Source organism: Panthera tigris, chromosome A3, assembly GCF_018350195.1.
Source record: "Panthera tigris isolate Pti1 chromosome A3, P.tigris_Pti1_mat1.1, whole genome shotgun sequence".
NCBI lineage: Eukaryota > Metazoa > Chordata > Mammalia > Carnivora > Felidae > Panthera > Panthera tigris.
The window spans coordinates 86,325,972-86,353,700 of record NC_056662.1 but is presented as its reverse complement, the minus strand read 5'-3'; the positions used below and the strand labels follow the sequence as shown (position 1 = coordinate 86,353,700).

The window sequence follows — 27,729 nt, the reverse complement described above, 5'->3', positions numbered from 1 at the left end:
CTGGCTCTTTCAACACTATCACTCTGCTTAAATTCAGGAAGCAGGCTTTAAAAATGCAAAAGGCATACAAGTTGTATTTCAGTGCAAATCTTCAGCTGGTCATTGGAAAAGATTCCAATTAAAAAAAAAATCCTTTGTGTCACCTGCCCCTCCCCCCCCACCCAAAGCTGAAATGAAGAAAAAAAAAAAAAAAGAAAACAAAAACAGAAGAATGACAGATGAGTTTGGAAGCATTTAGGAATCGACTACTTCCGATTAAAATTTTTTTAATAGAGAATCATTAAAATGAAAAAACAAAAGTAATCTTTGTTTGGCCCGCTCTTCACGTGCAGAATGAGCTTCCTTGTGGAGCACGTTTGAACTCTGAGTTGTGTGGAAGGCGGAGGCGCTGGAGGCATGGTGAGGCTGGGAGGGGGCCAGAGACCGCAGGCGGCGGGGAGCGCTGGGCAGCTGCCCGCCCCCCCCACCCCTCCGCCGGCTGGTGCAGCCTTGGAGCCCTTAGGTTGCAGTGCGTCTGTGGATTTTAGGAATGTTCTCGTCACTTTGTGACACACACTCTGTTTCAGCGTCACAGGGTTTACAAATGGTTCAAATTCAATGAAAAAGACTTGTCAGAGGTGGAAAACCTCGATGTCAAAAATATGAATGCAAAAATATTAAGGGGAACGAACCAATTTTGTAGATACCTACATACAAAGTTTCTAGAACATCTATAAAAGCACAAAGTCATAAGAATTTGTTTTCCATTACATTAGTTTATATAAAATGAATAAATAGTATTTATAGATTTAATGTGTCTTATGTACATATACATGTGCTCTGTTTTAGCTTAAATAAAAATGCTACAAAGTGGGAGACCACTTAAGGGGGAAATCATAACCAAAAAGAAAGATCAGCCTTTTAAACTAGCAACCCAAAAGCCTCCATTAAGAAGATTCTGGGCGTATCCAAAAATAAGGAGAGGAATTCTAATAACACTGTACCCTCCCCTCCTGTTCACCTGCAACAGAGTAGAAATGTGGACTTTTCCTTTCACTGATGATGGACACTAGCTCAGCTAGTGCCAAAGCTCAGTTATTGCTGAAAGTTAGATAGGAAAATAGATTAGAATTGGACCAAGTGTCACTTATTTGGGGGGTGAAAAAAAGGCATAATCGCTTTGTGTTAAGTGGGAAATGGAGATCTCATTTATCTCTGAGGTAGGAAAAAAAAATGTTCCAGAGACAAGTAGCATAACAAACTTGGAGGGGAAAACGGGTCTTGGGACAGCGGTGGACGGCGCGGCCCAGAGCACATCGCAGAGATTGTACCGTCTGGTGGGTGGGAACGAGCGCCGCTGGAGCTCTGATAAAGCTGTGCAGCCCCAGAGACCTGCCATCAAGATGTCCATTCTAAAGTGAGAAGTACTGCTCCCATCCACACGCGGGTCACGGGTCGCGGGTCGGGGAAGCAGCGCAGGGTGTGTGTGAGGGGGTGTTTTCTGGAGGTATTCCTGACTCCTCACGGGGGGTGAGGTCCACAGTTAAGTGCTCTTAAACGCCGCTTTCAAAGCTTGCTTTGGAGTTCTGAGATCAGGATCTCGACTTTAAAAGTTTGTTTCCTTCAGGTTCCTAAGCACAAGACACATTCGGACATTTCTGCTAGGTGAGTAACATAGCCAGAAAACTCTAAGAAAGGTTTGCTAGACTACACGGGGATGGTAAGGAAGAGGGGGAAACTGCTGAGATGTGAAAGTTGCTTATTCGGTCTAAGAATTCTTGGGTGCTTCAAATTGATTGGAATGTACAGTCTCTCGGATGAATTTTTAGGGACAGAGAGAGAAGCTAGTGGATGCAATCAGAAACCCACAATCCTAAGCACTTCCGCGAGAACGTTTACAAAGCTGAGTTTGGTAGAGGTGGTACACGGAAGCTTACGTGCAGGGGGGCTGTGGGCGGGTCCAATACACTACCTAAGCCCGTCCGCCGAGAGAACCATCGGGAGGCAGCCGAGGAGACCACGCTCTCTTAGAGGCCCAGACACGTCTTGTGATTGTCCTGGAGCTTTATCCTCTTCGTGCTGGAGCTGGAGTAGCCCTCGTCACTGCCGAGGCTCTGCATGCTTCCCCGCTCGTCCGAATCGCTCACGCTGCTGCTGCTCCAGTCCAGGTCCCCCGTGAGATAGTCTGTGCTTTCAACGTCCACGTCGATTTCTTCTGTGGGGAGGACAAGAGACACTGGTGAAGCCATGCTTCTGAAAGCTCAGGCCGGAAATCCGAGCCAGCCCCGCCAGGCCCTTCTCTGGACCTGGTGCCTAAGTGCAAAAAGGAAAAAGGGACTTGTTACCGGATGTCACGTTACTCAACGAGTCTAAGTCACCCGTGGGCTCCGAGTTCCTCCCCTGCGCTGCCTGGGCCGGGTCGGGGGACACGCAGGGTGGGGGGCTCACCCCTGTCGGAGTCTGAGCGCTCAGAGGAGACAGTGGAGCCGATGCTGTCCATCCGTATCCTCTCGATGCCCAGCTTCTCCAGCTGCCGCTTCAGGTGTCGCTGTTCTCGCTGAAGCTGGTCTATTTGGTGAATGGCTTTTCTGTCACAATCTTCAAGTTTCTGCAAGCCAAAGGGGTAGCTGTTGGAGCTCATGGGCAGATTTCAAAATTGGCAATGACTCTGCATCTTCCCCTCTCGCAGTGAGCTGTGTGTCAGCCTTTCCCCAAAGCCAGTTGGGGTCACTTATCTAGCTTCTCACAGGGCAGGAAACTGGCGAGTGACTCCTGCCTTCATCTAACCTCTTCCGTATTGACTCAGCCGCGGGTACCTGCGCTGTCGGGGCCCTGGGGATGGGCACGGCCGGCAGCCCCCCCCTTGGCTGGGGGGATGCCCTGACCGCCTCTCTGAGCTGGGGCGCTGCGTGCAACGGCAGCCATGAGGCGCTGCCATTTACAAGTACGGGTGTTCAGCTACACATTCCGATTAGAGAAACACTTTGAGTCGTGCCAAATCCCAATTAACTTGTTTCCTGCTACCAAACGGTCCCTTTTGAAGTCCTGATTCCAAACGGTCCAACATAAGAGCTTAAACACGTTTCTGTAGACCACTTGTTTTTACAAGTCTGTTTAACTGTAGTTATTTTGCTCTGAATAGAGGTTCTTCCCCCACCCCACCCCCCAGAATTGTCCTGTATACAGGCCTCTAACCACAACTAAAGTGACGTTTGTCCAATAGTGACTAAAGGATTACAAAAACATGCTAAACAGTGAGTTTGGCTGTGGCTCTCAGGAGTTTGAAGACCCCTCCCCTCCCCTTTGCTATTCAAGCTACTACCAAGCAAGGACTCTCTTTCAGACCCTCTGGCACGTGAGCATAAAGACCTGGTCCCCTCCAAGAACAGAGACCACCACCAAAGTGTCATACAAATCATGGTCAGATGTCAGCTGTGACCAGCGCTGAGAGAGTACACTCTCCAACGATAGGTCCATCTGGGGCAGGAAGCCTGTAAGCAGGGCAGTAGAGGTTTCCCTGAGCTAGTGATACCTATGTTAAGGTCTGAAGGATAACAAGAAGTGAACTGGCTGAAGAAGGGAGGGGAAAGCCTAGCAAGCAGAGGGAACAGCACATACAAAGGCCCTGTGTAGGACAGCACAAGTGCAAAGGGCTGAAAAGGCCTAGGGCACAAGATGCTGTACAGGCAGGTAAGGACCAGGTCGGACAGCCTGGGGCAGGCCTGCTGCAGAGTATGTCCTGAGCCACTGAGGAATCTGAAAAAGGGGGACATGTTGATTTGATCTTTCGAAGGATTCTTCTTGGGAAACATGGAGCTTAGCTCAGCAGTGGCCAGAGGGATACAGGGAAGCTTCTCTGGAGTTTACCACAGTAGATGATGGCAGGGTGAAATGGAAGTAAACGAGCCCATGAAATGTTTAGGTCTTAGAGGTGACTTAGACATCGTGGCTACACAGCAAGAGCTAGCAAGGGTGACCCTGGCTTAATCAAATGGACAACTGGATGGGCCATTTAATTTCTGCTACATAGGAGTGAGAAACAGTTGGGGTCTTGGACATGTTGGGTTTGGGATGCTTGGGATTCATCTAAGAGGCAAGGTGGAGGAGTTCAGGGGAAAGGACTGTCCTAGAGATACACGTTTGCTATCCTGCATCAACAGGCAAACCTTTACTGAAGGTTAAGCTGAAAGGAATCCCAAGGATATACCTACCTTTATGTGCAATTTGGCTTTTGTCAATAAACTCAACGTAGTGTGTCGGTTCGATTCAGGTCCAAGCGGCACTAGCCCCTTCAACTTCTCCAGGCACAAGCGAAGATGGGCCCGCCTATGAAAACAAGGTCACGGTAGCACTAAGATTGAGTGTCCAACTTTGGCTCAGGTCATGATCGTGTGGCTTGTGAGTTCAAGCCCCGCATCAGGCTCTGTGCTAACAGCTCAGAGCCTGGAACCGGCTTCAGATTCTGTGTCCCCCTTTCCTGCTCTGCCTGCCTCCCTCTCCCCCTCCTCTCTCTCTCTCGCAACATAAACAAAAAAAAAATTTTTTTTAAAGAGTATGAGGTTGCCCAGACCCAGTAATGGCAAATGCCACCAAAAATCTCTGGCCAAACATGTTTGGAAATTGGATAACTCTGGTGAAAGCCACAAAGAAGCAAAAACTCGGGTTTTGTAAAGTGTCTCTATAGTACAAGTGTTAGGGCAGGGACTCCTGTCTACTCTTATGAGGCACATTTACCAGGTTAGTTCCAGTTTTTTGGGTTATGATGTGACCTGACAGAACACGCCAAGGTGAGAATCCTTTCAGCCCATATTTCCTCTTTTCCCACTCAGGATCACTAGAACTCTAGCACTGCTATATGGAGTATTTACACATGTGAATGACACATATGGTTATTCATCACAGCTTGCTTTATGCAAAGAACAAAACAACCCAACTCGCCATCAATAGGGAGCTGGTTAAATTATGGTAGGTCTAGACAGTGGGATATGATGTAGCTATGAAAAGCAGCAGAAGGTTTTCTATTTACTATGAGGAAAGAACTCTCAGATATATTGGGAAAAGAACGATATCAAACCATGCATCCAATATGCCGTCTGTATATTGGTAAAATGGAAGAAAAATATATTTTTGTTCTCTTATGTGAACATAAAGTCTGGAGTGATCAATAAGAAACTTAGTGGCAGGGAGAGAGAAGTCAGGGAATAGGCAGGGACAAGGGAGTGGATTTTTCCTGAATATATTTTCTGGTTTTTCAACTATGTAAACTGCTATTCAAAAAGTTACTTTTTTTTTTTTTTTTTTTTTTTTTTTTTTAGATAAGGAAAATGCACATCACTGGCATTGCTACACTAACAGGCACACACAACGGCTAGAGACAACCACACACAGGTCTTGAAGTGGGCGGAATGGTGCGGCGGGACAGAGAGGAGAAAGCAAGGCCACATGAAGCAGGAGCCGCAGTAAGCCACCAGAGAGAACCTTTACTGCAAGCTGGCCAGGAGCACAAGAGTCCCTCCAGTTTTAGAAATTAACACTTCATTGAAACCGTTCTTTGTGCTTTTAGAACCTAGCAGATCCCAAGAATGGGAGAAACGGCCAAAATTCAGAGCTTTTGCTTCAGCCTACTGGGTCCTTAAAGCCTTCACAGGCCATTCCAACCCCCAGTTGATTCCTCTGCTTTCTGAGCACTTGTTCATACTACTCATCAGGAAGTTCACTGTTCTGCCTGAATTGTTTGGTATTTGGTACTTAACCATTCATTAGAAGCTCCTTAGAAAGTTGGACTTCCACTTAATCATTGCTGAGTTACCACAGGGCCTCTCCCTCCCACCTGCTTAATAAATGTTTGCTGAATGGCTCATGTCACCTATTCAACTAGGCTGTAAGCTCCTCGAGGACAGGGTCTGTCTCTACACCTGCACCACCAACAGTGCTTAGGCTCCTGGGGTTTTAAATACATGCCCACTGCCCATACACGACCACTTGGACCAGGGCTCTTGGGAGCCTGCGAGGCTACCCTCCAGTGGAACTGGGAGACAATCTTAAAGCTTAATTTGCCCTCCCCCGCCTTAACATTTTTGAACCTATTAGTGAAAGTTGGGAATGCAGACTAAAAGAAGAAAACTGCTTCAGAAAGCTCTAAGAGCTCAATACGCATGAAAATGACCAAGGAAGGCAATTCTCACCCTTCTCATCAAGACTTCAGGATGTTCCCCCCAGGTAGATCTAACGAGTGATGCATCAGACATCCTTTTCTGCCCCCAGCCTCATCTGCTTCCAAGCCTCCTTCCTTGTCTAGCTCTCGAAGGAGCTGTCCTAGACGCTCCAAGGGCCCGCTCAGCCTAAACAAACTGGAGTACAGCCTTCACTCCTGAGCTAGAAGATTTAATGGGACAAAAATGCCTGACTATTTTAGAAGACTTCCACTTGCCCTAAAAACCTGTCCATGTGGAATGGCCACAAGCGAAGACTCACATGAGAGGTTTGCTCCTCCCTCTACTACATGAGGGGAAAAAAGCAGAACCTGTGTGCAAAATGTCCGTGTTCACCTTGGATGAGATCTTCTTCAAAAAGAACCATGAAAACAGATCATATTAGAAACACCATGAGAAAGTAAAACTAGTCACACAATTACCCAACTTATTTTTCCCAAAGTTTATAGACTAATTGTCAAGTTAGGAAAAAAGTTTAAAAATTAAAATTAGATTTAGACATTTTTCAGCTTGCTTGTTATCTGCAAAGACTTCATGATTCAGAACAGGGTCCTATTAGTCATTTTATGATGTGGGTTTATCTACAAATATGAGTATGTAAATTTTTTAGGAAGTTTGTCTACTGATAAAAATAAAATAATAAAGTCATCTTTCCATGCATCGTCATTTCTAGTTACACAAGGAGTCTGGCCCAGGAAGTGTAATTTTCACTACCCAAATGTGGGTTTTCCAAAGAACGCTTCCAGTTGTGAAACTAGAAATAAGCCATCTGATAATTCAAGCTAAGGATAATACATGTTCATTCAGTGTTCTCTGGCCTGGTTCTATGAAAATAAGACCAGAGCCTTTTCTGGATTTTTGTCCCGATCCAGAGCCAACTTCTGTCTTTGGCAGTGCCTGCCTTGGCCTCCTCCGGCGCCGCCTCGCTGCTCCAGCCCGATGGCTGCCCTGCCCACCTGCCACCTGCCTGCAGACATCCACAGGCTGGAACTTAGGCCAATGCAGGGAAGGGGTGAGGTCTACGGGGGCAGTCTCAATTCTATCACATAGTCGTGAAAGTCAATTCCTGAACCAGATAAGCAAGCAAATAGCCCCTCTGCAGCTCCTTGACCCTGAGACACACGCACGCACCCTGGGATCTGGAATCCCTCAGCCAAGTCTGACAGTACCCGTGAAGCACAAGATCCAAAGCAAGTAACACAAACACCGGTCTCAGTTCTCCTCCCCAATACTGACTGTTCCCCTGCCCGGGACTCTGGTCCTCCAGGAGGGGCTTCATGTCCTGCTCTGGACCTGGTCTAACTCCCCTTTGGGGCACCGGTAGAGGTTCTGCCACATGGACTTAACAGGAAGCCACTTGATACTCCTGTCTGATCCCTACTTAGACCTTCTCTCATCCCATCTTCTTCAGCCAGTCCTCCTCCTGTTGCCAAGAGCTGCCTACCAGCCTCCCACCCCCAGCACAGGAGGGCTGTGCCAGGTCCTGGCTCCCTCCTGCTCCCAGCTGCCTCTTCTGTTTACGTTGACCCAACTGCTTTGTACCTAGGTCACGAACTTTGACAAACTTCATGTGCTGACTCTTCAGAAATATCGCTTTAATTACTCTGAATGGACTGATATACCTTTGGTCTATGGTAGCATAAAGAGGCCAATCTTTGATCTGAGCTATAATCACTAAAGCTCAGAATCAAGTGTGCCCTATAACTAGGGATAACTAAGTTAGATCAAATTATAGCTTTTCTTCAGTAAGGTTTTGAAAAGGATCTCAATTTCCGTTTTTGTTTTTAGTTATTTTAGTATTCTGAATAGGTCAGTCACTATACAACCGAGCGTTAGTGTCATATGTAAGAGTAAGGGTTTAGGATCCTGGCTTTGCCACTCACTCCCTGTGTGACCTTCAGCAGATAACAACTTTCCTCAGCAGCAGATAGAGGATGGCCACACCTGAGAGGGCCAGTGTATTAATGGAGACAAGGTATGGAAGCCCCTGGCCAGGGTCTGACAGGAGTGCTCTCTAGCTGGTAGCAGTTATTCTTTCAATCCTAGCTTCCTCTGTAGACTGATAATTACCAGGAACAAACAGATACTTATAGCACTATAATTCCTTTTAAAATCAATAGTTAACTCAAAGTGTCTCACTAGGTAGATAGAGGCTATCTGGTAAAATCCAATTCTTCCTTAAAGAAAAGCTATCTTCTGTCATTAAAGAAATTTAATGGAAAATGTTAACCTATTTTCTATGGAAATACAGAGCTTGCTTATGCTAAAGGTACTATTTTTTACATTTAAAAAATCAGCAAGGACAGAGAAGGAAACCATCAACAAATCTTAAAGGCAACCTACAGAATGGAAGATATTTGCAAATACCATATCTGATAAAGGCTTAGTATCCCAAATATATAAAGAACTGATACAACACGCCAAAAATAATCCAATTAACAGTGGGCAGAAGACATGGACATTTCTCCAAAGAAGACATACAGATGGCTGACAGACATATGAAAAGATGCTCTACATCACTCATCATCAGGGAAATACCAATCAAAACCACAAGGAGGTCACCTCACACCTGTCAGAATAGCTAAAACAAACAGAAACAAGTGCTGACAAGGGTGTGGAGAAAAAGAAACCCTATTACACTGTTGGTGGAATGCAATCTGGTGCAGCCACTGTGGAAAACAGTATGGAGCTGCCTCAAAAAGTTAAAAATAGAACTACCCTATGGTCCAGTAGTCGCACTACTGGATATTTACCCCCAAAATAAACACGAATTCAAAGGGATGGACACATCCCTATGTTTACAGGAGCATTATTTACAATAGCCAAATGATAGAAGCAGCCCAAGTGGCCATCAACAGATGAATGGATAAAGAAAACGTGGTGTGTGTGTGTGTGTGTATATATATATATATACACACACACACACATACACACACAGTATTATTCAGCCATAGAAAAGAATGAAATCTTGTCATTTTCAATGACACAGATGGGGCTAGAGAGTATTATGCTAAGTGAAATAAGTCAGAGAAAGACAAATACCATATGATCTCATTCACATGTGGAATTTGAAACAAAACAAACGCGTGAAGAAAAAAAAAAAAAAAAGAAGAGACAAACCAAGAACCAGGCTCTGAACTCTAGAAACAAAGCTGTGGTTACCAGAGGCGAGGTGGATTGGGGGATGGGTGAAACAGGTGAAGGGGGTTAAAGAGGGCACTTATGATGAGCACTGAGTAAAGAATTGTTGAATCACTATATTACACACCTGAAACTAATATAACACTGTATGTTAACTATGCTGGAATAAAAATAAAAATAAGCAAGGATCTTATACAGCTAATTCATGTGAAAGGAAAGACTCTTTCATGGCCACACATCATGTAGAGGCCTGGATAGAAGGGACCCAAAGGTTGGGAGGGAAGTGTCTGAAGCGTACCCACTCCTTTCCCAGCTACAGCAGCACCACAACAGCCAAAGGAAAATACAGGGGCAAATACTGACCTTGGAAATGCAAGCACATCTCTGAATGTGCTATCTACATTCAAAGAACCTAAAATATCTCCCATACAATAGCAAGAAGAAAGGATAGCATATTTAGGAATAAACTTAAAACAGCTTCGGAAGGAGGTCTAGGAAGGAAAGCATGAAACTTTGCTGAGAGATCTAAGAAAATCTAAATGGAAAAAAGCACATTTCTAGATATGAAACCTAAAAGTAAAAATGTCAATGTTACCCAGTTTGTCCACAAATTTAACATAATTCCAAGAAAAAAAAATCCCAACAGTGTTCTTAATGCTGGGAAATTAAACTTTATCTAGAAGAATAAATGTGTGAGGGATTACCAACTTTTTGAAAAAGAAGAAGAATGAGGAGGAATGTGCTGTACCAGATCTTAAACTGTATTATAAAGCTTCAATAATTAAAAAACAAAACAAAACAGTATACACTAAAACAGGAATAGATATACAAATCAAGTGCACAGAGTAAAAAATTCCCAGAAATAAACCTAAGAATAGGTATGAATTGAACCTATAACAGAGAGAACACTGCAGGTCCTTGGGAAAAGAATGGATTATTCAGAAAATAGGAGAGTGGGGAGATTAACATCAAAATCCATTCCAAATATATATTAAAGATTTAAATATAAAATATATTTGGTCAGGGAGCCTGGGTGGCTCAGTCGGTTAAACGTCCGACTTCAGCTCAGGTCATGATCTCACAGTCCGTGAGTTCGAGCCCCGCATCGGGCTCTGTGCTGTCAGTTCAGAGCCTGGAGCCTGCTTCAGATTCTGTGTCTCCCTCTCCCTCTGCCCCTCCCCCACTCACGCTCTGCCTCTATCAAAAAAATGATTAAAGGTTAAAAAAATTTTTTTTAAATAAATAAAATATATTTGGATACCACAATTTCTGTTGTCAGTTTTCCTTAACTCTGTTCGACCATGCCTTATGGGAAACTAAATATCCAAGTGAAAGGAAGTCATTAACGAAGAGGCACTACCTCCTACTGGAGCTCTGGCACAGACAGAGGGCATCTGGGCTAGGTGGCATGCCCTTAGCTCTGAATGCGGCTCTTTTTATTTCTGCCTCCAGACTTCAGCTTCCTCAATTCTATCTGGGTCTCTCTCCCTCTCAGGCCAGCAGATTTGTAAACTGGGGAATAAATGAGAAAAGACTAAGACTATAGGTGGACTGTGCTATCTGCAGACAGTGCTCCTGAATTTGCTGTTATCCCAAAAGTCCTTCCTGACTTGAATGTGATCACGATTGGGAATGGTATCAAATCAGGCACATGTCTGTGTTGTGAGGGAGGCACGGTTATCAGAGATTACTTTTTTTTTTAACCGAAGGTATAACTGAACACTCTCCTTTCACAGTAAAGCACAGAAAACAAAGATGACTTAGGTCAGAGCAGGGTGTACGGCTAGGCAGCCAGTGAAAAGGGTAGATAAGTAAAGAAGTTCATAGGTGGAAATCTAGAGACACACACCTGGCTCTCTCATTCATTTACTCCACTAGCGTTTCCAAAGGATTACTATGCACTGCTACTTGGTGCTGGGATATGATGTCGAGTTAGACCAAGTCCTGGCCTTTGAAGCTTAAAATTTAGTTGGGGATCAAACATGTAAACATATTATTGCAGAATTATTGATCTGAGCTACCTTCAGACCATGACAAATAGCAGCTCCCACTGAAAGTTCTAGAACAGGGTCCTCTTGGCCCTCTACCAAACCTATTCTTTGCCCTCACCCATATCTCGTTTGACTTAACTTCTTCGCAAAGGTTGTCAAGCTTTCATAGACTATCATCACCTGTTTTCCCCTTTCCAAATTGATCACCTTCATTTCTTCACTCATTCATACACTGCAGCCCTCCTATGTATCTGACTATTCTTTCATTATCAAATAATGGAAAAGACCAAGACTTTACCTCCTGTTAACCCACTGGAGCCTAGAAATAACAATGCATCTGCAGGTGCTGATCCAAGAGTAGAAACTGGTATCTTAGGCAATTCATGCCCCTTCTCTTTGAGAAAAACCCCACTTAAACACAATACACTGGACCTCACTGAGGACTACTTTTCATTAAAATTGGACTGGATTTTTTTTTTTTAAGGTGTATTTATTTTGAGAGAGCGTGCAGGCGTGCAAGCAGGGGAGGGGCAGAGAGCAAGGGAGACAGAATCTTAAGCAGGCTCCTCACCACCAGCATGGAGCCCGACGTGGGGCTCGAACTCATGAACTGTGAGATCATGACCTGCGCTGAAATCAAGAGTTGGATGCTTAACTGTGACTGAGCCACCCAAGCGCCCCTGGGCTTCAGATTCTTAACCGAAGAAGAAAAAATACACCAAACGATAAACAATAGCCTATTTAACGCTGAAATTTCACCCTCTTATTTCCTATCTTTGTGTAGGTACAGATCCAGCCAATTAAATAGCTTCATAAATCCTACAGGATAATTGGGGGTTGAATAAAAATTTCAGAGATGGTACATATAAGCTATATAGTGAGAAAAACAGGTTTAGTATAGAGTAAGAAGAAACAAATAATCTTAAGGGGTCAAAAATTAGACCCTAAAAGTGATTCTATGTCACAAGAGATACTAACTTTCGCCAGGTTTGGGGTTGAGAAAGAGCCTCGCCAGGTTAAACAAAAAGTCCACGTGAAGACCACAGGTCATGCTTTAAGGTAAAAAAGTATTCGCCTTCTTTCTCTAAACTGATCCCTTTATAAATAATTGCCCAAAGCATCATTATTACCAACTTAACTGGAACCTTGGAAGGTTTTGAAGTTTTCTCATAATTGTGAAAGTAATCCTTGTTAAAAACACAAAGGTAGTTATATGTGCTATAGCTATATGGGAGCATGGCGATTACATTTTAAAGCTATAAAATCATTTCTCTACTAAAAGTATGAAATACATAAGTATATCCATTAATATTTCCTTTCTGGAGCCCAATTTTAAAAACATCCAAGTACATATTATAGTCAGTACTTGCTATAGCTCTCTCACCCTTTGACTATTAATGACTATGACAAAAAGGTCAGTGAATACTCCCAGTGCTCCAGTAGGCACTGGATAATCAGCATACGTCTCTTCTCCCAAGTTCTTCCAAGGGCAGATGCCATCTATTCAAGAGGTATAGTCCAAGAAAGAAAGATTCTAGTGGTACAAATCTGGGGGCTCCTCCACACCATCAACACAGACCAGATTTGTACACTGATAACTACATCCCTTCTTTGTAATAACCGGGCCATGCCCTTAGCCTCATGTGGCAACAAAGCAATGTGGACTTGTTACAACACCCTAGAGTGCAATCTGAACGTGGTCAAGAAAGTTCAGAAGCAGTAAGAATGGTGCAATGCCTACCACAACTTTGGACCCGATGCAAAAGCTACGCCCCTACCCTCTTCTGATATAAGGAGCTTGGCCATTTGCAAAGCCAAAACCCAAAAGAAATAACTATAGGGATCTGCAATCAATTACAATATCCTGCCAGAAGAGACCTGATTGCAATGGTTTCTCATGCCAGACCAGATGCCACTGAAATACTGTTAGACCAAATGAAAATAATAGCTTAGATCAGGCTGCTGAGTCCTCCCCACAGAGCACACACAAAAATCTTTTGTCATAGGCTCAGAAGACTCTAGCAGAGGTAATCTCTCTAGACCAGCTGCCTAATTCCAGCAAGGCCTGCATACGTACCATTCCAGAAAAATGAGTGTCTATTATTAAAGAAGATACCAGAGCCTTCTTTGGGTGGGGGAAGGGGGGAGTCCATTCTAGCACCTGACTCCTGACCCACTGGCTGCAGCTTATATACATTCCCTCAGTTTCCATTTGCTGAAATGCTACTGAAAGGCATTCAGACCAGAGGAATTCCCAGCTAAGAGAAGGAAATACAATTATCATCAACAAAGCCATATAATAACAACAACAGATTCAAAGATTTCCTATATTCCAACAAGAATTAATTAGCAATTACATTGGGAATCCAGTAGTGATCTAAAAATATGTAGGGGCTTCAGGGTGGCTCAGTCTGTTAAGCATCTGACTCTGGATTTTGGCTCACATGATGATCTCGTGGTTCGTGAGATCGAGCCCCATATCGGGTTCTTTGCTGAGAGTGTGGAGCCTGCTTGGGATTCTCTCCCCTCTCTCTCTCTGCCCCTCCCCCACTCACACACAGGCTCACTCTCTCAAAATAAATAAATAAAAGTTAAAAAACATAAATGCAATAATACCTTTTACAAGAAATATGCAAGGGGCGCCTGGGTGGCTCAGTCAGTTAAGTGTCCGACTTGGGCTCAGGTCACGATCTCAGTTTGTGGGTTCGAGCCCCATGTTGAGCTCTGTGCGGATAAGCTCAGAGCCTGAGCCTGCTTCAGATTCTGTGTCTCCCTCACTCTCTCTGCCCCTCCCCTGCTCATGCTGTCTCTCTTCCTCAAAAATAAACATACATTAAAAAAATTAAAGAAAAAAAAAGAAGTATGCAAGATCTATGGGGAAACACCATAAAACATTAGAGACAGAAAACAGATCTAACTGAAGACACATCACATCCTGGATGGAAAGAGCTAATATGTGGACGTGAACTTTTAAAGTTAATTTATATTGAAATTATTAAATTTTTTATTTATTTTGAAAATCCCCAAAGAATTTGAGGGATGGGGAGATGGATGGACTATAAAATTCATCAGGGAAAAAAAAAAAAAAAACTAGTGAAAATAGCTAAGATCATGGTAAAATTAAAAAAGGAGGAGGGAAGAGCAGGGATTTGCTTTACCAGATCTTGAAGTGCATGGCAAAACCTCAGTGGCTAAAACAATGGACACTGGCACAGGAAGAGCAGATGGCCAGTGGAACAGAAGTAGTCGTCTAGAAACAGACTCAGCAGTAAACAAGAATTTAATATACAATAGAGGCAGCAACTTCAAACAGTGAGAGAAAACAGTGAGAAAATATTCTGTTAAAGGAAATGATAAATTAGAAAATTATGTGATATGCAAAGGGGCAATCTCTTTCATATATATCCTTTATATTATATAATCTCTTCATAAGAAGGAAAAAGAAACGTCAGAGTAGAAAATTGGGCAAATGTTATTTAACAGGTGATATACACACACGAAAATTATTTGACTATGCTAATAATGTAAGAAATGCAAACTAAAACAAATTGTCTGTTTTTGTTTTTTATTTACCAAATTCATAAAGGTCTTAGAGTATCACCTTGTGAAAGTATACAGAAAATACAGCCTATAACTTGCCTGGTGGACAATCCAGCTGTCAACACTAAAAATTAGAACAATGTATATTATTGTTAATTTCACAACTATAAATTTACCCTAAGGAAATAATTATGATATTGGACAGAGATTTATCTACAAGGTGGTTTAAGGAAGTGCTTTTCATATTAGCAAAATACTGGGAAGAACATAAACAGGGATTGGTTATACGAGTTATGGCACATCCGTCTGAGGTAAATACTGGCCTCTGCTAAAAGTAATGTTAGAAAAGGAGACTTAAGGACACTGGAAAATATTCATAATGTAGCTTGAAAAGAAGATACAAAATATTTACTATATGATCCCATGTTGATGAAAAAAAGTATACACAAAAGTCTAGATGGATATGGAACTTAGCAGGAGTGTCAGCAGCTGTCAACTGTCCCAAGATCTATTACAGGTGATTTTTATATCTTCCAAAACAACTGTTGAGATACACTTCAAAATTCACTGGTTTCCTCTGGCTGATAGAATTATGGATGATATAAATTGTTTTTAGAAAGACTTTCTATATCTCTCAAAATTTTCTAGAAGATTAGTTTTACAAAGAAAAACACCACACACTCACTTAAGGGTGTTTCCTTAGGAGGCTAGAGCCACAAAATTCGTTACAGTTAAGAGAAACACAGGCTAAGGGACAGGCACTCCTATCTATAGTGATATTACTGAACCCTCCACCCCAGGGGTTTCGTCTTCATCCGGTTCTGTGTTCCCAGCACCTAGTACACAGCTTCTTCTAACATCTTCTAATCTAGTGAATGGAAAATACCCCCACCTCCACCATTCTAGAAGGCTTTTATCTTCTCACCAATGCAAAGGTTATCAATATGGTGGTGCTGAGTCTAATATTCTCATAGTAGAGTCCAAAGGAACACCAAATATAATTATTCAGAATCTCTGAAGTGTCACAGAAAAGGTTTCTGTTTAAAAATCTAACCCAAGTATAATCAACTTTGCAATATCAAAGAGAAAAATAATTCCCATCATTAGAAGTTCTTTTCCTAAGGTTTTGAGAGACAGGTCAATTTTTTTATGTGATGTTTTAAGGTAAAGAATGGCTAAAGTGTATACGCATGAAGCTAGGTAGGATTCTTTTACAGGAATCAACCACTAAAACCAGGGAGACTACAAGAGCAACTATTCAACTGACTTCAAAACCGGAAGATTCTTAAGCATCTACACTAATAAGGGGAGAAGAGCCTGATAACTTTGTTCTTCACTTGGACTGCAGCAACCAATGCTTGGTTAAAGAAATTTGAGTCTTTACTTCCTTCTTTTCTGTTCATGTGCTCTAGACTAGAGAAGGAATTATCAAGACTTTAAAAGACCAAATTCCAGAACAGAAAGGACAATATGGAAACCAGATATCTAACCCTTCAACAAGCAAAAGTTGACTGGTCATACAGAAGCAGTCTGAATTAAAAGCAGCTTGCCCAGTGGTGACTTCCACTCCAGTTTTCTAGATTCTTTGCCTCCAGAGCCTCTTGTGCATACCTCCATCTTAGCACATAGTATACTCACTGAAACGGTCTCTGTGTCTTTCTCGTTAGACAAACTACATTTCTCTAGGATGGGGACCATGCTGATTTAATACCCCAGCGTGAACTCATTTAGTACCTAGTATGGAGCACAAGTTCTTGAGACACTGTAGGCAAAAAAGAAATATCCCTGAACTGCTAAAATAAAAGGTCCAAGTGACCTTTATTTATGACTGACATCGTGTGACATTCTTGCAGAGGTAAAAGGCATGGAGTTGTAGTAAGTGTAAGAGCCCTGAAGGGTTAAAATCTTGGTAATAATAAAAATAAGTGCCTAATGGAAATATAAAAAAATAAATGCCTAAGAGGTTGGGAATGGGGGAGGAGAACTGGAAGACTTTTCAGCACAAAGAGTCCCAGTGTCCCCAGTTCACCCAAAGGCATAAAGTTGAGAGAAAATCTAAAGAGGAGAAAGGGAAGCCACATTTGACTACTTTTCCACCTTAAAAGATACTTTTGAGTTCCCAATTCAGGATATGTAAATCCCTAAAGCATAAAGGAAGCTCTGACTTACAACAGTCAGTCATAATCACAGAGAAATTAAAAGGGAAGAAGAGGGCTGGGGAGAGGCAAATGTGCGGCGAGGCACATGCAACCCCTCAACCCCGCGCATGTGCACACACAAAATTCCTCAGTGGAAGAATGCTAAATGTTCACTCTGTTCCAAGATTCTCTTTCCTAGTAAGTCTGGTCTGTCCTTTCACTGACGAAACAGGTCATTCAGATCCTGACTTTCAGAGTCAGACCCCCTCTTCATAGAAGGTTTGCATGAAATAACCATACGTATTTACAGAGCCATTATTACACATCATCATGTTGTTCATGCAGAGCATTGAGAAAGCCACTCAGTCTGAACGGGTAGCCTGTATTTCAAATTGATGGGCGCTCAGAGACCAGAATGAGGCTTGCTCAATGGTTCTCAGCCCTGGCAGCATATGAGAATCACCTGGGGAGCTTTTAAAAATACTAGAGCAGAGTCTCAACACAAACCAATTAAATCAGAATTGCTAGGGGTGAGGTCTGGGCATTGGTTTCTCTCTTTCTTTTAAAAGCTCTACAAAGAATTACCATTAATTCCTCCACCCCCAGCATGGTAAAAGCAAGTGGTTACTTTTTTTTTTTTTTTAAAGTCTTTATTAGAGATAAAAGATTTGCTTTAAAATACTCCATGGAGAAGGGTGGTTTTGATTATATAAGATTTACAAAATGTTGGTAATTGTTCAAGTTGAGTGATGGACACATAGGACTTGATTACATTATTCATTCTCATGTGTCTGAAAATTTCTCTAAGTTATTTTATAAAATCAGCAGAAATAAAATTTTTCTCCCCAAATATATAAATGCATATATAATGTATTTAACATATTTTTAAGTTATTTTTTAATTAAAAAATTTTTTAAAATATTATTGACAGAGACAGAGCATGCCACGGGAGGGGCAGAGAAAGAGGGAGACACAGAATCCAAAGCAGGCTCCAGGCTCTGAGCTGTTAGCACAGAGCCTGATGTGGGGCTTGAACCCATGGACTGTGTGATCATGACCTGAGCTGACGTCGGACATTTAAATGACTGAGCCACCCAGGCGTCCCTAAGTTATTTATTTATTTATTTATTCGAGAGAAAGAGAGAAAGAGAATGAATCTGAAGCGGGCTCTGCATGGACAGCAAAGAGCATGCTGTGGGGCTTGAACTCACAAATTGCGAGATCATGATCCGAAACAAAGGCAGACGCTTAACCAACTGAGCCACCCAGGCGCCCCAAAAATATTTTTAGAAAAACATTAAAATAAAAACTTTGCAAACGACTCTAATGTACGACCAGAGTCAAGAACCAGTAGGCTACATTATTGAAGGTGGGGCAAAGCTGATTTAGAAAATAAAGATTTAAACAAATAGCAAAGAGGCAATCCAGGTGAGAGAGATCAACTCAGGCTCAGCCAGATGGATCCCAGTGAGGGTGGCAGGCCTCCTCTAGTGAATCACCATTTTGTGCTATGCATAGATTTGCCTGAATTTTGGAATCTTTATTCACAACTGTAAATACACACACACATATGTATGTGTATTTATATATATCTGGGTGTGTACATGATTAAAGACAGAACTACCAATTATATTCAGTAGCATGTAATTTTTTTAAAAACACTATTTGTGAAACACTGCTCATGACCTAAAATGCTTTGGCCTGTGAAACAGTCACCAGGAAAGGCACTCCTCAGGAGAAGCAGGTTGCAGGAGTGAGGGGTGGGGTGTGGTCTATTGGAACCTGCAAGCCCTTCATCTACCTAAGTGATTTATGGGCAGTGTTGCTTAGACAGCCTGAGTAAACTCTCGTGTCAGGTGCTATTTGTGGGGAAAAGACAAGAAAAGCAACCAAGTCTCAACGAACAGAGTATACATCAAAATGGCCCCTATCCCACCCGCAAAATCCCCAACTCACCTATTCTTCTCCATTTCATTGTGAGTTGATCTGAAAGAGGGAACAAGAAGAAAAGAGTAAGATTCTTCCTGTCTTAAAGGACTACTTCAACACCAGAACAATTCTTTAATTTCTTTCTCTCCAAAGTTGGTAGTAGAGAAAACTGACAAAGGGAGAAAAACTCGGTGGGCTCTGCTAAAGAAATTAGTCCCTCTGAGGGGTTAGATAAATGTAAATATCTAAAATAGAGTTCAAGGAGAAGGTACAAACTTAAGAGGTGTGCAATCCCTGGTGGAACTATCAAGGGTCTCTACGTACAAAGAAGAAAGCAGTTGCCCAATGGGATACGAATTCGGGTTATAGAACACCGAAGCTTTCAGGCTGCAGTTACAACAGTGGAGGTGGAGCCCCCTCCTAGTCCTGCAGTTTTTTCTAGGTGGGGTATATACACCAAAACTTTATGTTAAGTTGTTTGACAAGAGGACACAATTTTAAATGGATAAAAATAATACCTCTTCCCTCAACCTTTCTACTCCCTGACGTAATTATTTGATCACGTACAACCTGACAAATGCTACTGATGACTAGCTACCAAATGATTTCAGGAAGGGGCTTCTAAAACTCAGCTCAACCTAAAGATGGCATAGACTGGTTAAAGCAACAGTTAGGGTGAAATCTGAAGTCCAGTTTTGTCACTGACCAGTACTGTAGAAGAAATAACATTCTTTACTGTCTTGTCCTTGGTTAACCCTTCTGTAAAATGGGAGTAAAAATTACTGTCAATTATCTACTGAACATGCATGGATCAATGAGGTAGCAACTGTAAAAGTGATTAGAGAGCTTTGGACGAAAGCTGTGGTGAATGTGAAATACCATTATTAATGTGTTTATAGCTGACCTTGAATATAAGGTCTGGTCAAAGAATTTGTGGACAGGTTTACACAGAAATCCCGAGAAGCCAGTCAACATGGCCACTTCAGTGTTATCCTTACACAACTCCTCCCTAACTAATCATAAGCTTGAGGAACCTCCCAGCATTATAAAGGAGCTGAATCTTGACCTTTCTTAATGGAAACTCTGTGGAATCTAACCAGTTCAGGAGATAACACCCTGGCTCAGGACATGAATTCTATGTGGCCACAATCAGAACCTTACTGGGCCTACAGAGAACTTCTCACAGTAATCACGGAGAAACAGGACCTCCACAAATACTCAGCCACTCATTTGTATCAGGTGGACAACCACCACCAAGTTCATTCACACCAGAGAAGGGGAGCAGGGTGTACATGTGGGTTTGCAGTCTTGGGAAGAGAAATTTTCAATCTAGCACTAAAACTTCTCTTCCACAAGGATCTGGGACACCAATTTTTATTCACGAAGAAAACCAAGAAAATAACAACAACATTTTAAGTTTTAGAATGTTTGTTTTCTAGATAAAGGACCTCACAATTAGTTGCCTTAAAAGATTTACACTGATTCACCTGGTTTTCCCTCAGCCTTCTTCAGTTACATTTTTCTGAGGGTTTACTTCCTGCAACGGCCAGCAGGATATCATAGTTAACAAGAGTCAGGCCTGCACCGCAAACCTTTGGCTTTAAAGCACGTGGCATTTTAGTTTTAACAGGGAATAGCAAGTTCAAAGTCTGACAGATTTTTTAAAGTATATAACAGCAGCTGGTCAGGATTTCCCTGTTTAACTATAGACAAGGACCATCCCAGGACAGTGGTAGAGAAGGGTGAATATTTGAAAATAGAATCTCTGATTACAGAAAATAGCACACAGGGCACTCTTACCAAAAATTTCTGGATTCTTTGAAGATACAAATAAGAAAAATTCTGAATCCCCAAGAGAAACTTGTTAACAAATTCCACAGGAAGTACAACTCCTTCCAAACTTTGAACAGTTTTTGAAACTACAGATCTTATTCGATTACTTAAGAGTATTGAACACATCATGGTTTTTACAAGGGGACTTCTATTTAATGGCTACAGCAATACTGAAGTGCATTTGGGTGACTGGAACGGAGTGTGTCTTTAATAAAAGTAAGCCTTTCAAAAATCCTCAGTCCAGAGATTGCTTGCCAACTCTGTTAATGGGTAAACATTTTTAATTAAAGCATTATAAGAACACATAGATACCTTGTGTCAAGATTATTTTTCATGTGATTATTGAAGATGTTTGATAACTCTGAAATCACTGGTAAAGGTCGAATGTCACCATTAAAAATATATTCTAACAAAAAGATAACTAAGCCAGACTACAGAGTGTATGAGAATAGGAAAAAGTCCTTGGGTTCAAAAAGACTCCACATCAGCTCAGCTATATGGCCATGGTTGCGTAAAAGAGCTAGGTGGCAGGTGTGAACTTCCTCTTTCACATGAATGCCAAAGCCTGCTTGACCAATTTAACAAAATATACCTTTAAAAACTCTGGATTTCAATTCTAAATAATTAGTAACTCATTTCAAAAATCAGTAGGAAAGAAAAAAAAAAAAAAAAAAAAAGAAAAAGATTCCACCTCCCTATATTCCAGTAGTTCTCTGGATGATTCTGAAACAATCAATATTCAAAATTTCAAAATTTCATTTGGTTTTGTTTATTAAAGTTTTTTTTAACCTTTATTTTTGAGAGAGAGAGAGAGAGAGAGAGAGAGAGAAAGAAAGTGGGGGAGGAACAGAGAGAGGGAGACACAGAATCCAAAGCAGGCTTCAGGCTCTGAGCTGTCGGCACAGAGCCCGATGCGAGGCTTGAACTCACAAACTGTGAGATCATGACCTGAGCTGAAGTCGGACACTTAACCAACTGAGCCACCCAGGCGCCCCATTTGGTTGTTTTTTAAACAAGCAACTAGAGAAACTGGATTAAGATCTGCATTTTCAGTTCCCAAGAAGCTGGATATGTGGCTAAATCTTTTTTTTTTTTTTTAATTGTCCTAGAAAAAAGTAGCCCCCTGACTCTACAAGCAATGAGCACAGCATTTCAACCTGAATTAACAAGAATACACTGTTATCCAGTGGTTATGTAAACCAGAAGTAATCTCTCCATAGCCCTCACCTCAGTTCAAAATCCTGACCATACATGGCCTTGGATAGAAGTCGAATTCAAATCAAGGGGGTCAAACTGCATTCTCTGGGGAGATGTCTCACTGCTCAGTAAGGGTCATTCTAAACAGGGCATGAAGGAAGTGATCACATTTAAAACAACCTGCTCTTGCTTCACATCTGCTTGGTGCCATCTCCAGGTTTAATCATGGTTTCTCAGAGATCCCTGCACCACTGAGGGTATTACACTAATTCATGATTAGTCAAGAATATGGGAAACATGTGATAACCATGGAAAGCAAACCAAGCTCATTAAAAGAAAAGAGCTTTTCCAAAACAGAAGTTACAGCTATTTCTTCAATAATAACGCTGGATATTAAAGAGAACGAATCTGTTTCTTGGCTTGCAATTCTTAACTATCATTATTTTTGTTTCTTAATCACCTTTTGGGACCGGCCTCCTTCTCTTTCAACAACATCATATTCCTCTCCCCACCACTGAACCTCCTCCAACTTTCCTGTGAAACTTAGGGAAAAAGAAAGTGCTAAGGATTAAACCTTGACTATTAGTGTGGACAATTCCTCCCAAATTACCTGTGGATAAGCATAAAAGCAACAAATGGACTACATTTTTGAAGAAAAATAAACCAAAAGCCTTCAAAGTTCTTCCAAAAGCTTAAAAATAATGTAACAAAATGCAAGACAGCTGAATTGTTTTATACCGCTGCACAATACAAATCAGTATTAACATTCTTCTTAAAAGCCCTTAGGACCCACACATAGATCTACTGGGCACCACCTTCAGGTAATGTGAAAGATGGGAGGGAAAGGAAAAACCACAGGGGTAGTTAATTACCAGGTTCATCCTTCACGTGCCTTCCTATTCAAGAGCTCAGCACATGTGTGCTGCTCGCATCCTGTGTTTTTACCAACAATGGGGTGAATCAAGGACAGAAGCAACAGCAAGAACAAGTTTTAGGTTTAAGTGGTCTGTATTATGCCACAGAGGCTAATCAAATACAGTTACTTGCAGGGAGTTATTCATGACAACGGGAGAGGAATAAGGATTCTAAATCAGTGATGAAGATGTGAATGACTTAATTTACTGGAATGAAAAGTGTAATTAAACAGATCTAGAAGATTTCCTAGCTAACATATTTTAAGGGGAAAGAGAGGAAAAAAGGGGGCAGTATCATTAATAAGAAAAACTATATTCAGGGCTTTAATGTGACTTCACTGGACATTAACCACATACTCCCCAGAGAGATTCACAGATTTTTAAGAACTATAAGGCTAACCTAAAAGGACTGTGGCATATTAATATTTTAATATTATTCATTCTTCCATCACCAAAAAGGCAGGCTTCAACGTCAACCATTCCTCTTTGCCATTATAAATAGATGTTGACAGATTATCAGACAAATAACTGCATTTAATTTACATGTTGAATATGAAATCCTACCACCTATGATAAATCAGATACTTTAACATGTTTATAAAATCTTCACTATGAAAAGTAAAAGAAATGGATCATATCCAGCATTTTCAATTACAGAAAACTTGCCCTGAATCTGCAACTTCTGAAGGCAAAATACAGTTACCGTTAACTAATCCCACTGGAAGTTTCCAAAAATTTTTGTTCCAAAAGGGAAGAAAAGCAAAATTAATTTTAAAAGTTCATAAAGAAATGTAAAACATTCCCATTACTCTTTTCAGTCCGCTCAACCCAAACAGAAGGGCTGCTTCCTCCAATGGCTTAAGACCATGTGTGCCTCACTGAATCATGATTGCTACTTAATGTATTTACAGAGTTATAATCACAACAGGCAACTTCCATTCTGCAGTTTGTGTCATCTGCAGTATAATCTAAAAGAGAAAAAGAAATATTTACCAAATTACCTGCTACTGCTGTTATTCTTCTTGGATTTGTTCCTCCGTTTTAAGGCATCTCTGTCCTTGTTATTGTATGGTAACATGGAGGCATAACCATGTTCAGCTTCTAGAAAACCGAAGGATCCAGTTAATGAATGAGCCTAGAACGTTCAATACTCTCTCCCCTCCACAGCATTTCCTTTTTAAATTTTATTTTTCAATACAAGAATATCGTGGAAAGAAATAAACGAAGCAAGGTGGAATTCTTAGAACAATGATTGTTTTTTAAAATTGTGTGAATACCCTCAGTTCGGAGCAGGTGTAAGGAGCATTCCAGCTGCTCATTGTTGAGAAAGACACCGCAAGTCGCTAAGCTCGTGGTGCCTGGGTTTCCCACTGGCAAAGTCCAGCAGGTTGGTGTGCTTTAAGTGGGACCAGCCTCAGGCAAAGGTGCAGGGCAAACACCCGGAGCCCAGAGGGCGGGGAAGGGGGCGCGTAAGGCAGGCGCTGCTCCTCCGGCTGGGGGACGGGACGCCAGGCCCACTCGGGAGCCGGTCGGGACGAGCCCCGGTGAGGTAAACCAAGGGCCTGGCCGAGGGGACCCCGGGCACCCCATTCGCTTCAGGGTGGGGACGGAGCTCGGGACCCCGGGGGGCAGTGGCCCCTTTTCCACCTCCATTCATCGCCTTTGGGGCAGCAGTGGCCTCCCTTCGGACCGCGCGTGGGGAGAGCTAGAGGGGTTGGGAGCGCTCGCGGTCGCGCTCTCCGTGCTTCCAACCACCCCCAGAGCGGCTGGGAGCCCCTACCCGCGGCGGGGCCCCTCAAAGCCCCCGGCCCCGGCTCGGGACGGACCCCTCCCATCCCCGTGCACCTCTCTCCCGCCGCTCCAGGTAGTCGGCCGCCTCTAGCAGCATCTGGATGTTCATCCGAACCGCCGCCGCCATTCTGCACCGGGGCCGGAGCCGCGGGACCAACCCCCACTGCCCACGGGCTCGCCGCCGCCGCCGGACACCCGCACCCTGCTGTGGACCCCGCAGAGCAGGGTTGAGAAAGCCTCTTTGGCGACCGCGCTCGCCGGAAGGGGGAGGGGGGCCGGTGAGCTGGGCACCGCCAACACCGTGACAGAACCCGAAGAAGAGCAGCAGCCGCCACCGCCGCGGAGTGTTTATCTCCGACTCACCATCCCCCCGCCCCCAGCCCCTTCTCTTGACAGGCCCGCTTCGGCTGCGTTCCTCATTGGGCACCCTAGAGAATGCCCCGCCCCTGGCCTTGTCCGATTGGGGAAAAACATTACGGCCCCGCCCCCTAGAGTCCGCTCCTCTCTCTGGTTGGCTGCGCTTGACAAGGCCCGGGCTCCACCCCCTCTTTCCAATTGGTGACAGGATTCGCAACTCCGCCTCGTGCTCCTTCCCTGTTTTCCATTGGTTCTATACCGACAACCCCTTTTTGCTTTGTTAGTATTGGCTCAGAGCTACAGAAAGCAAGCCACTTTGCTTGTTTCCCATTGGTGGAGCCAGCTGAACACCACCCCCCCCCCCCCCCCCACCCAGCTACGGTGACGTCACCTTTCTCCAGTCCCGGCGAGCCCTAAGTGGCCCGTGATCCGCGGCGCCGCTACTCCTCCCCAGATCTGGCACTGGCTGGGGAGGGCTGACCTGGGCGCCGGCGCTGATTCACCGGCCGCCGCGGAGCTATGGTCTATCCGGCCCATCCCGGCCCCGCCTCGGACCTGTTGTCGGGACCTGTCCCCGGGGAAAAGTTCCGAGGGCTTGCCGTGTATCCCTAGAGTTGAAGGCTGGTACCGCGCGTCGCCGGACGCTCTCTCCCAGTCGGGTTCCGGGCTGTAGCCCGTGGTGTGGCGGCCACGGTCCCAGAGGTTCCAGGCTTCCCCGGACCTAGGCAGTGGTGGGCCCCGCGTCGAATCCCCCTGAAGGGAGAGCGACGCCTGCAAGCTGATGGGCCCGGAGATCCCTCGGGTGCCACGTGGCTGTTGGGATTGAGGAGGGAAAAGCTTGGCTTTCGTTGAATGCTCGCCGCGCAGCGTTTTTTCTCTCCCTATAAAGTGGAATCGCGGGCGGCTGTATACAGTCTTGTGCGTCTCTTCAATGGCACCCCCCTCCCCTACCCCCAAGTGCAGGCATAATCACTCCCTTACACGAGGGGGTTTTAAAGCTCAAAAACTTACTGTACCTGCGGAGTGGCGTCGAATCCCGAGGTTCTTTGACCTAAATCTCGTTCAGGGTCTTTTCTTACCTTCTAATTCTGGATGAAAAGATTAACAAAACAACAACAACAAAAAACTTCCTCTGTTCAAGTCTATAAATTATGGTACCAATATAAAAATACAGAACTGGGGCTCCTGGCTGGCTCAGTCAGTAAAGCATGCGCCTCTTGACCTCAGGGTGGTGAGTTCAAGCCCACATTGGGCATGGAGCCTACCCTCCCCCCCCCCCCCCCCCCCCCCCCCCCCCCCCCCCGCTAACTAAGAAATTTAAGTAGTATTCCCTAAGCCTATCAAGATTTTTGAGATGAAAACTATCTTGAGACCCAAGTTACATTAATATATGGACATCACCATTTTTAAAAGAAATGTATTGGTAAGCTTGAACATATTTCATAAAGCTTTTTAAAAAAGTTTGTTGCTAATACATGAAAATAATAGCTTACTATGTGTCACCTACATTATCGCTAATCCTCCAAATAACCCCATTAGGTTAATTATCTACATTTTGCAAACAAGGAAACTGAGGCCCAGAGACGCTAAATGGCTTTCCTTGTCATCCATTCTGCCAAAGATGGAGACTGAACCTAGGTCTGTTTCGCCTAGAGGCCATGCTACCAATGCTTCGGTTGGTAGTTGTTCTAAAAACAAGAGTTAAGAAATAGGTTTCCAGACCGAGTTACAGAACACTGACACTCAAACGCTGGGGCGGGGCGGGGCGAAAAACATGCGCATGTAGGCATGATGGGAATTTTTTAAACGTGTTTTTTTTAATGTTTGACAAATCCATTAAAATTAAATGAACTCAATAGAATTAACAAGTAGAATAAATGTAGTAAATCATGCCTGACACATAGGAAACATTTTCTGGTTTTAATGGTTAATTGAATCTAAAAGGTTATTCTTTATGAAAGCTAATGAACACAGTGAAGATAAAGGTTTTCACGAAAGCACAAAGAACTAGAAATGAGAATGGAGATATAACATTTTTTACAAGTATTTTTGTTGTTATGTGAAATTGAAGTTTAACTGGCCATTTTATATATTTTTTAAATGTTTACTTAAACGAGCATGAGTGGGGAAGGGACAGAGAGAGAGAGAGAGAGAGAGAGGATTCCAAGCAGGCTGAGAGAGAGAGAGAGAGGATTCCAAGCAGGCTGCATGCTGACAGCACAGAGCCCTATGTGGGGTTCGATTTCAGGACCAGAAGATCATGGCCTGTGCCAAAATCAAGAGTCAGACGCTTAACCAACTGAGTCACCCAGGCGGCCCTTAATGAGTATTTTTTAACTGCAAATTATTTGTAAAACAAATTTGAAAATCATAATGAAATGAATACAATTTTACTAAAGTACCAAAACTGACAATAGGAAAACACTTTGATTTCATTATCTTAAATTTGGATTGTGTATACTTTTATATTTTCTCTGTGATTTTATCATGAATATTCAGCATATTTCTTTATCCTCTCTCTTATCCTCAACTCCTTTAGCCCAGTCTTATTTCAATACCATGATCCTTCCCCTTGAATCAACTTGATTGAAAACCACACATAAAAAGGAAAAAAGGTTGAAATCTGAGTCAGAAATAGTAAATTAATAACTTAAATACCAACACGTTTGTTGTGTTTTTGTTTTTTTTTTAAGATTTTATTCTTAAG

At 42.9% G+C, this 27,729-nt stretch overlaps 1 protein-coding gene across 2 annotated transcripts; it reads right to left on the bottom strand.

The window, feature by feature from the left end:
* Positions 1-1,042: 1,042 nt before the first annotated feature.
* MXD1 (MAX dimerization protein 1) lies at positions 1,043-25,049 on the bottom strand. Of its 2 annotated transcripts, XR_006215791.1 has the most exons (7): positions 24,720-25,049; positions 23,876-23,975; positions 18,958-18,987; positions 4,191-4,305; positions 2,428-2,587; positions 1,952-2,194; positions 1,043-1,610 (listed from the first exon to the last, which is right to left on the bottom strand). XR_006215791.1 is itself a non-coding variant. In XM_042981645.1 (6 exons), exons 1-6 carry the CDS (start codon positions 24,790-24,792, stop codon positions 2,007-2,009), a joined length of 666 nt encoding a protein of 221 aa, XP_042837579.1. In that variant the 5' UTR covers positions 24,793-25,048; the 3' UTR covers positions 1,043-2,006. The 2 variants fall into 2 exon arrangements, 1 of the variants encoding a protein (XP_042837579.1); XM_042981645.1 differs by having other exon boundaries at positions 1,043-2,194; positions 24,720-25,048.
* Between the last annotated feature and the right edge of the window lie 2,680 nt (positions 25,050-27,729).

What these genes read in the sequence shown, in the direction of transcription:
- MXD1 (XM_042981645.1), bottom strand. Translation starts at nt 24,792, where the DNA reads ATGGCGGCGGCGGTTCGGATGAACATCCAGATGCTGCTAGAGGCGGCC. An exon ending in CCTGGAGCGGCGGGAGAGAG is followed by an intron (nt 23,976 to 24,719) that starts GTGCACGGGGAT and finishes TCGGTTTTCTAG; the next exon opens with AAGCTGAACATGGTTATGCC. An exon ending in GCGCTCAGACTCCGACAGGG is followed by an intron (nt 2,195 to 2,427) that starts GTGAGCCCCCCA and finishes TCCTCCCCACAG; the next exon opens with AAGAAATCGACGTGGACGTT.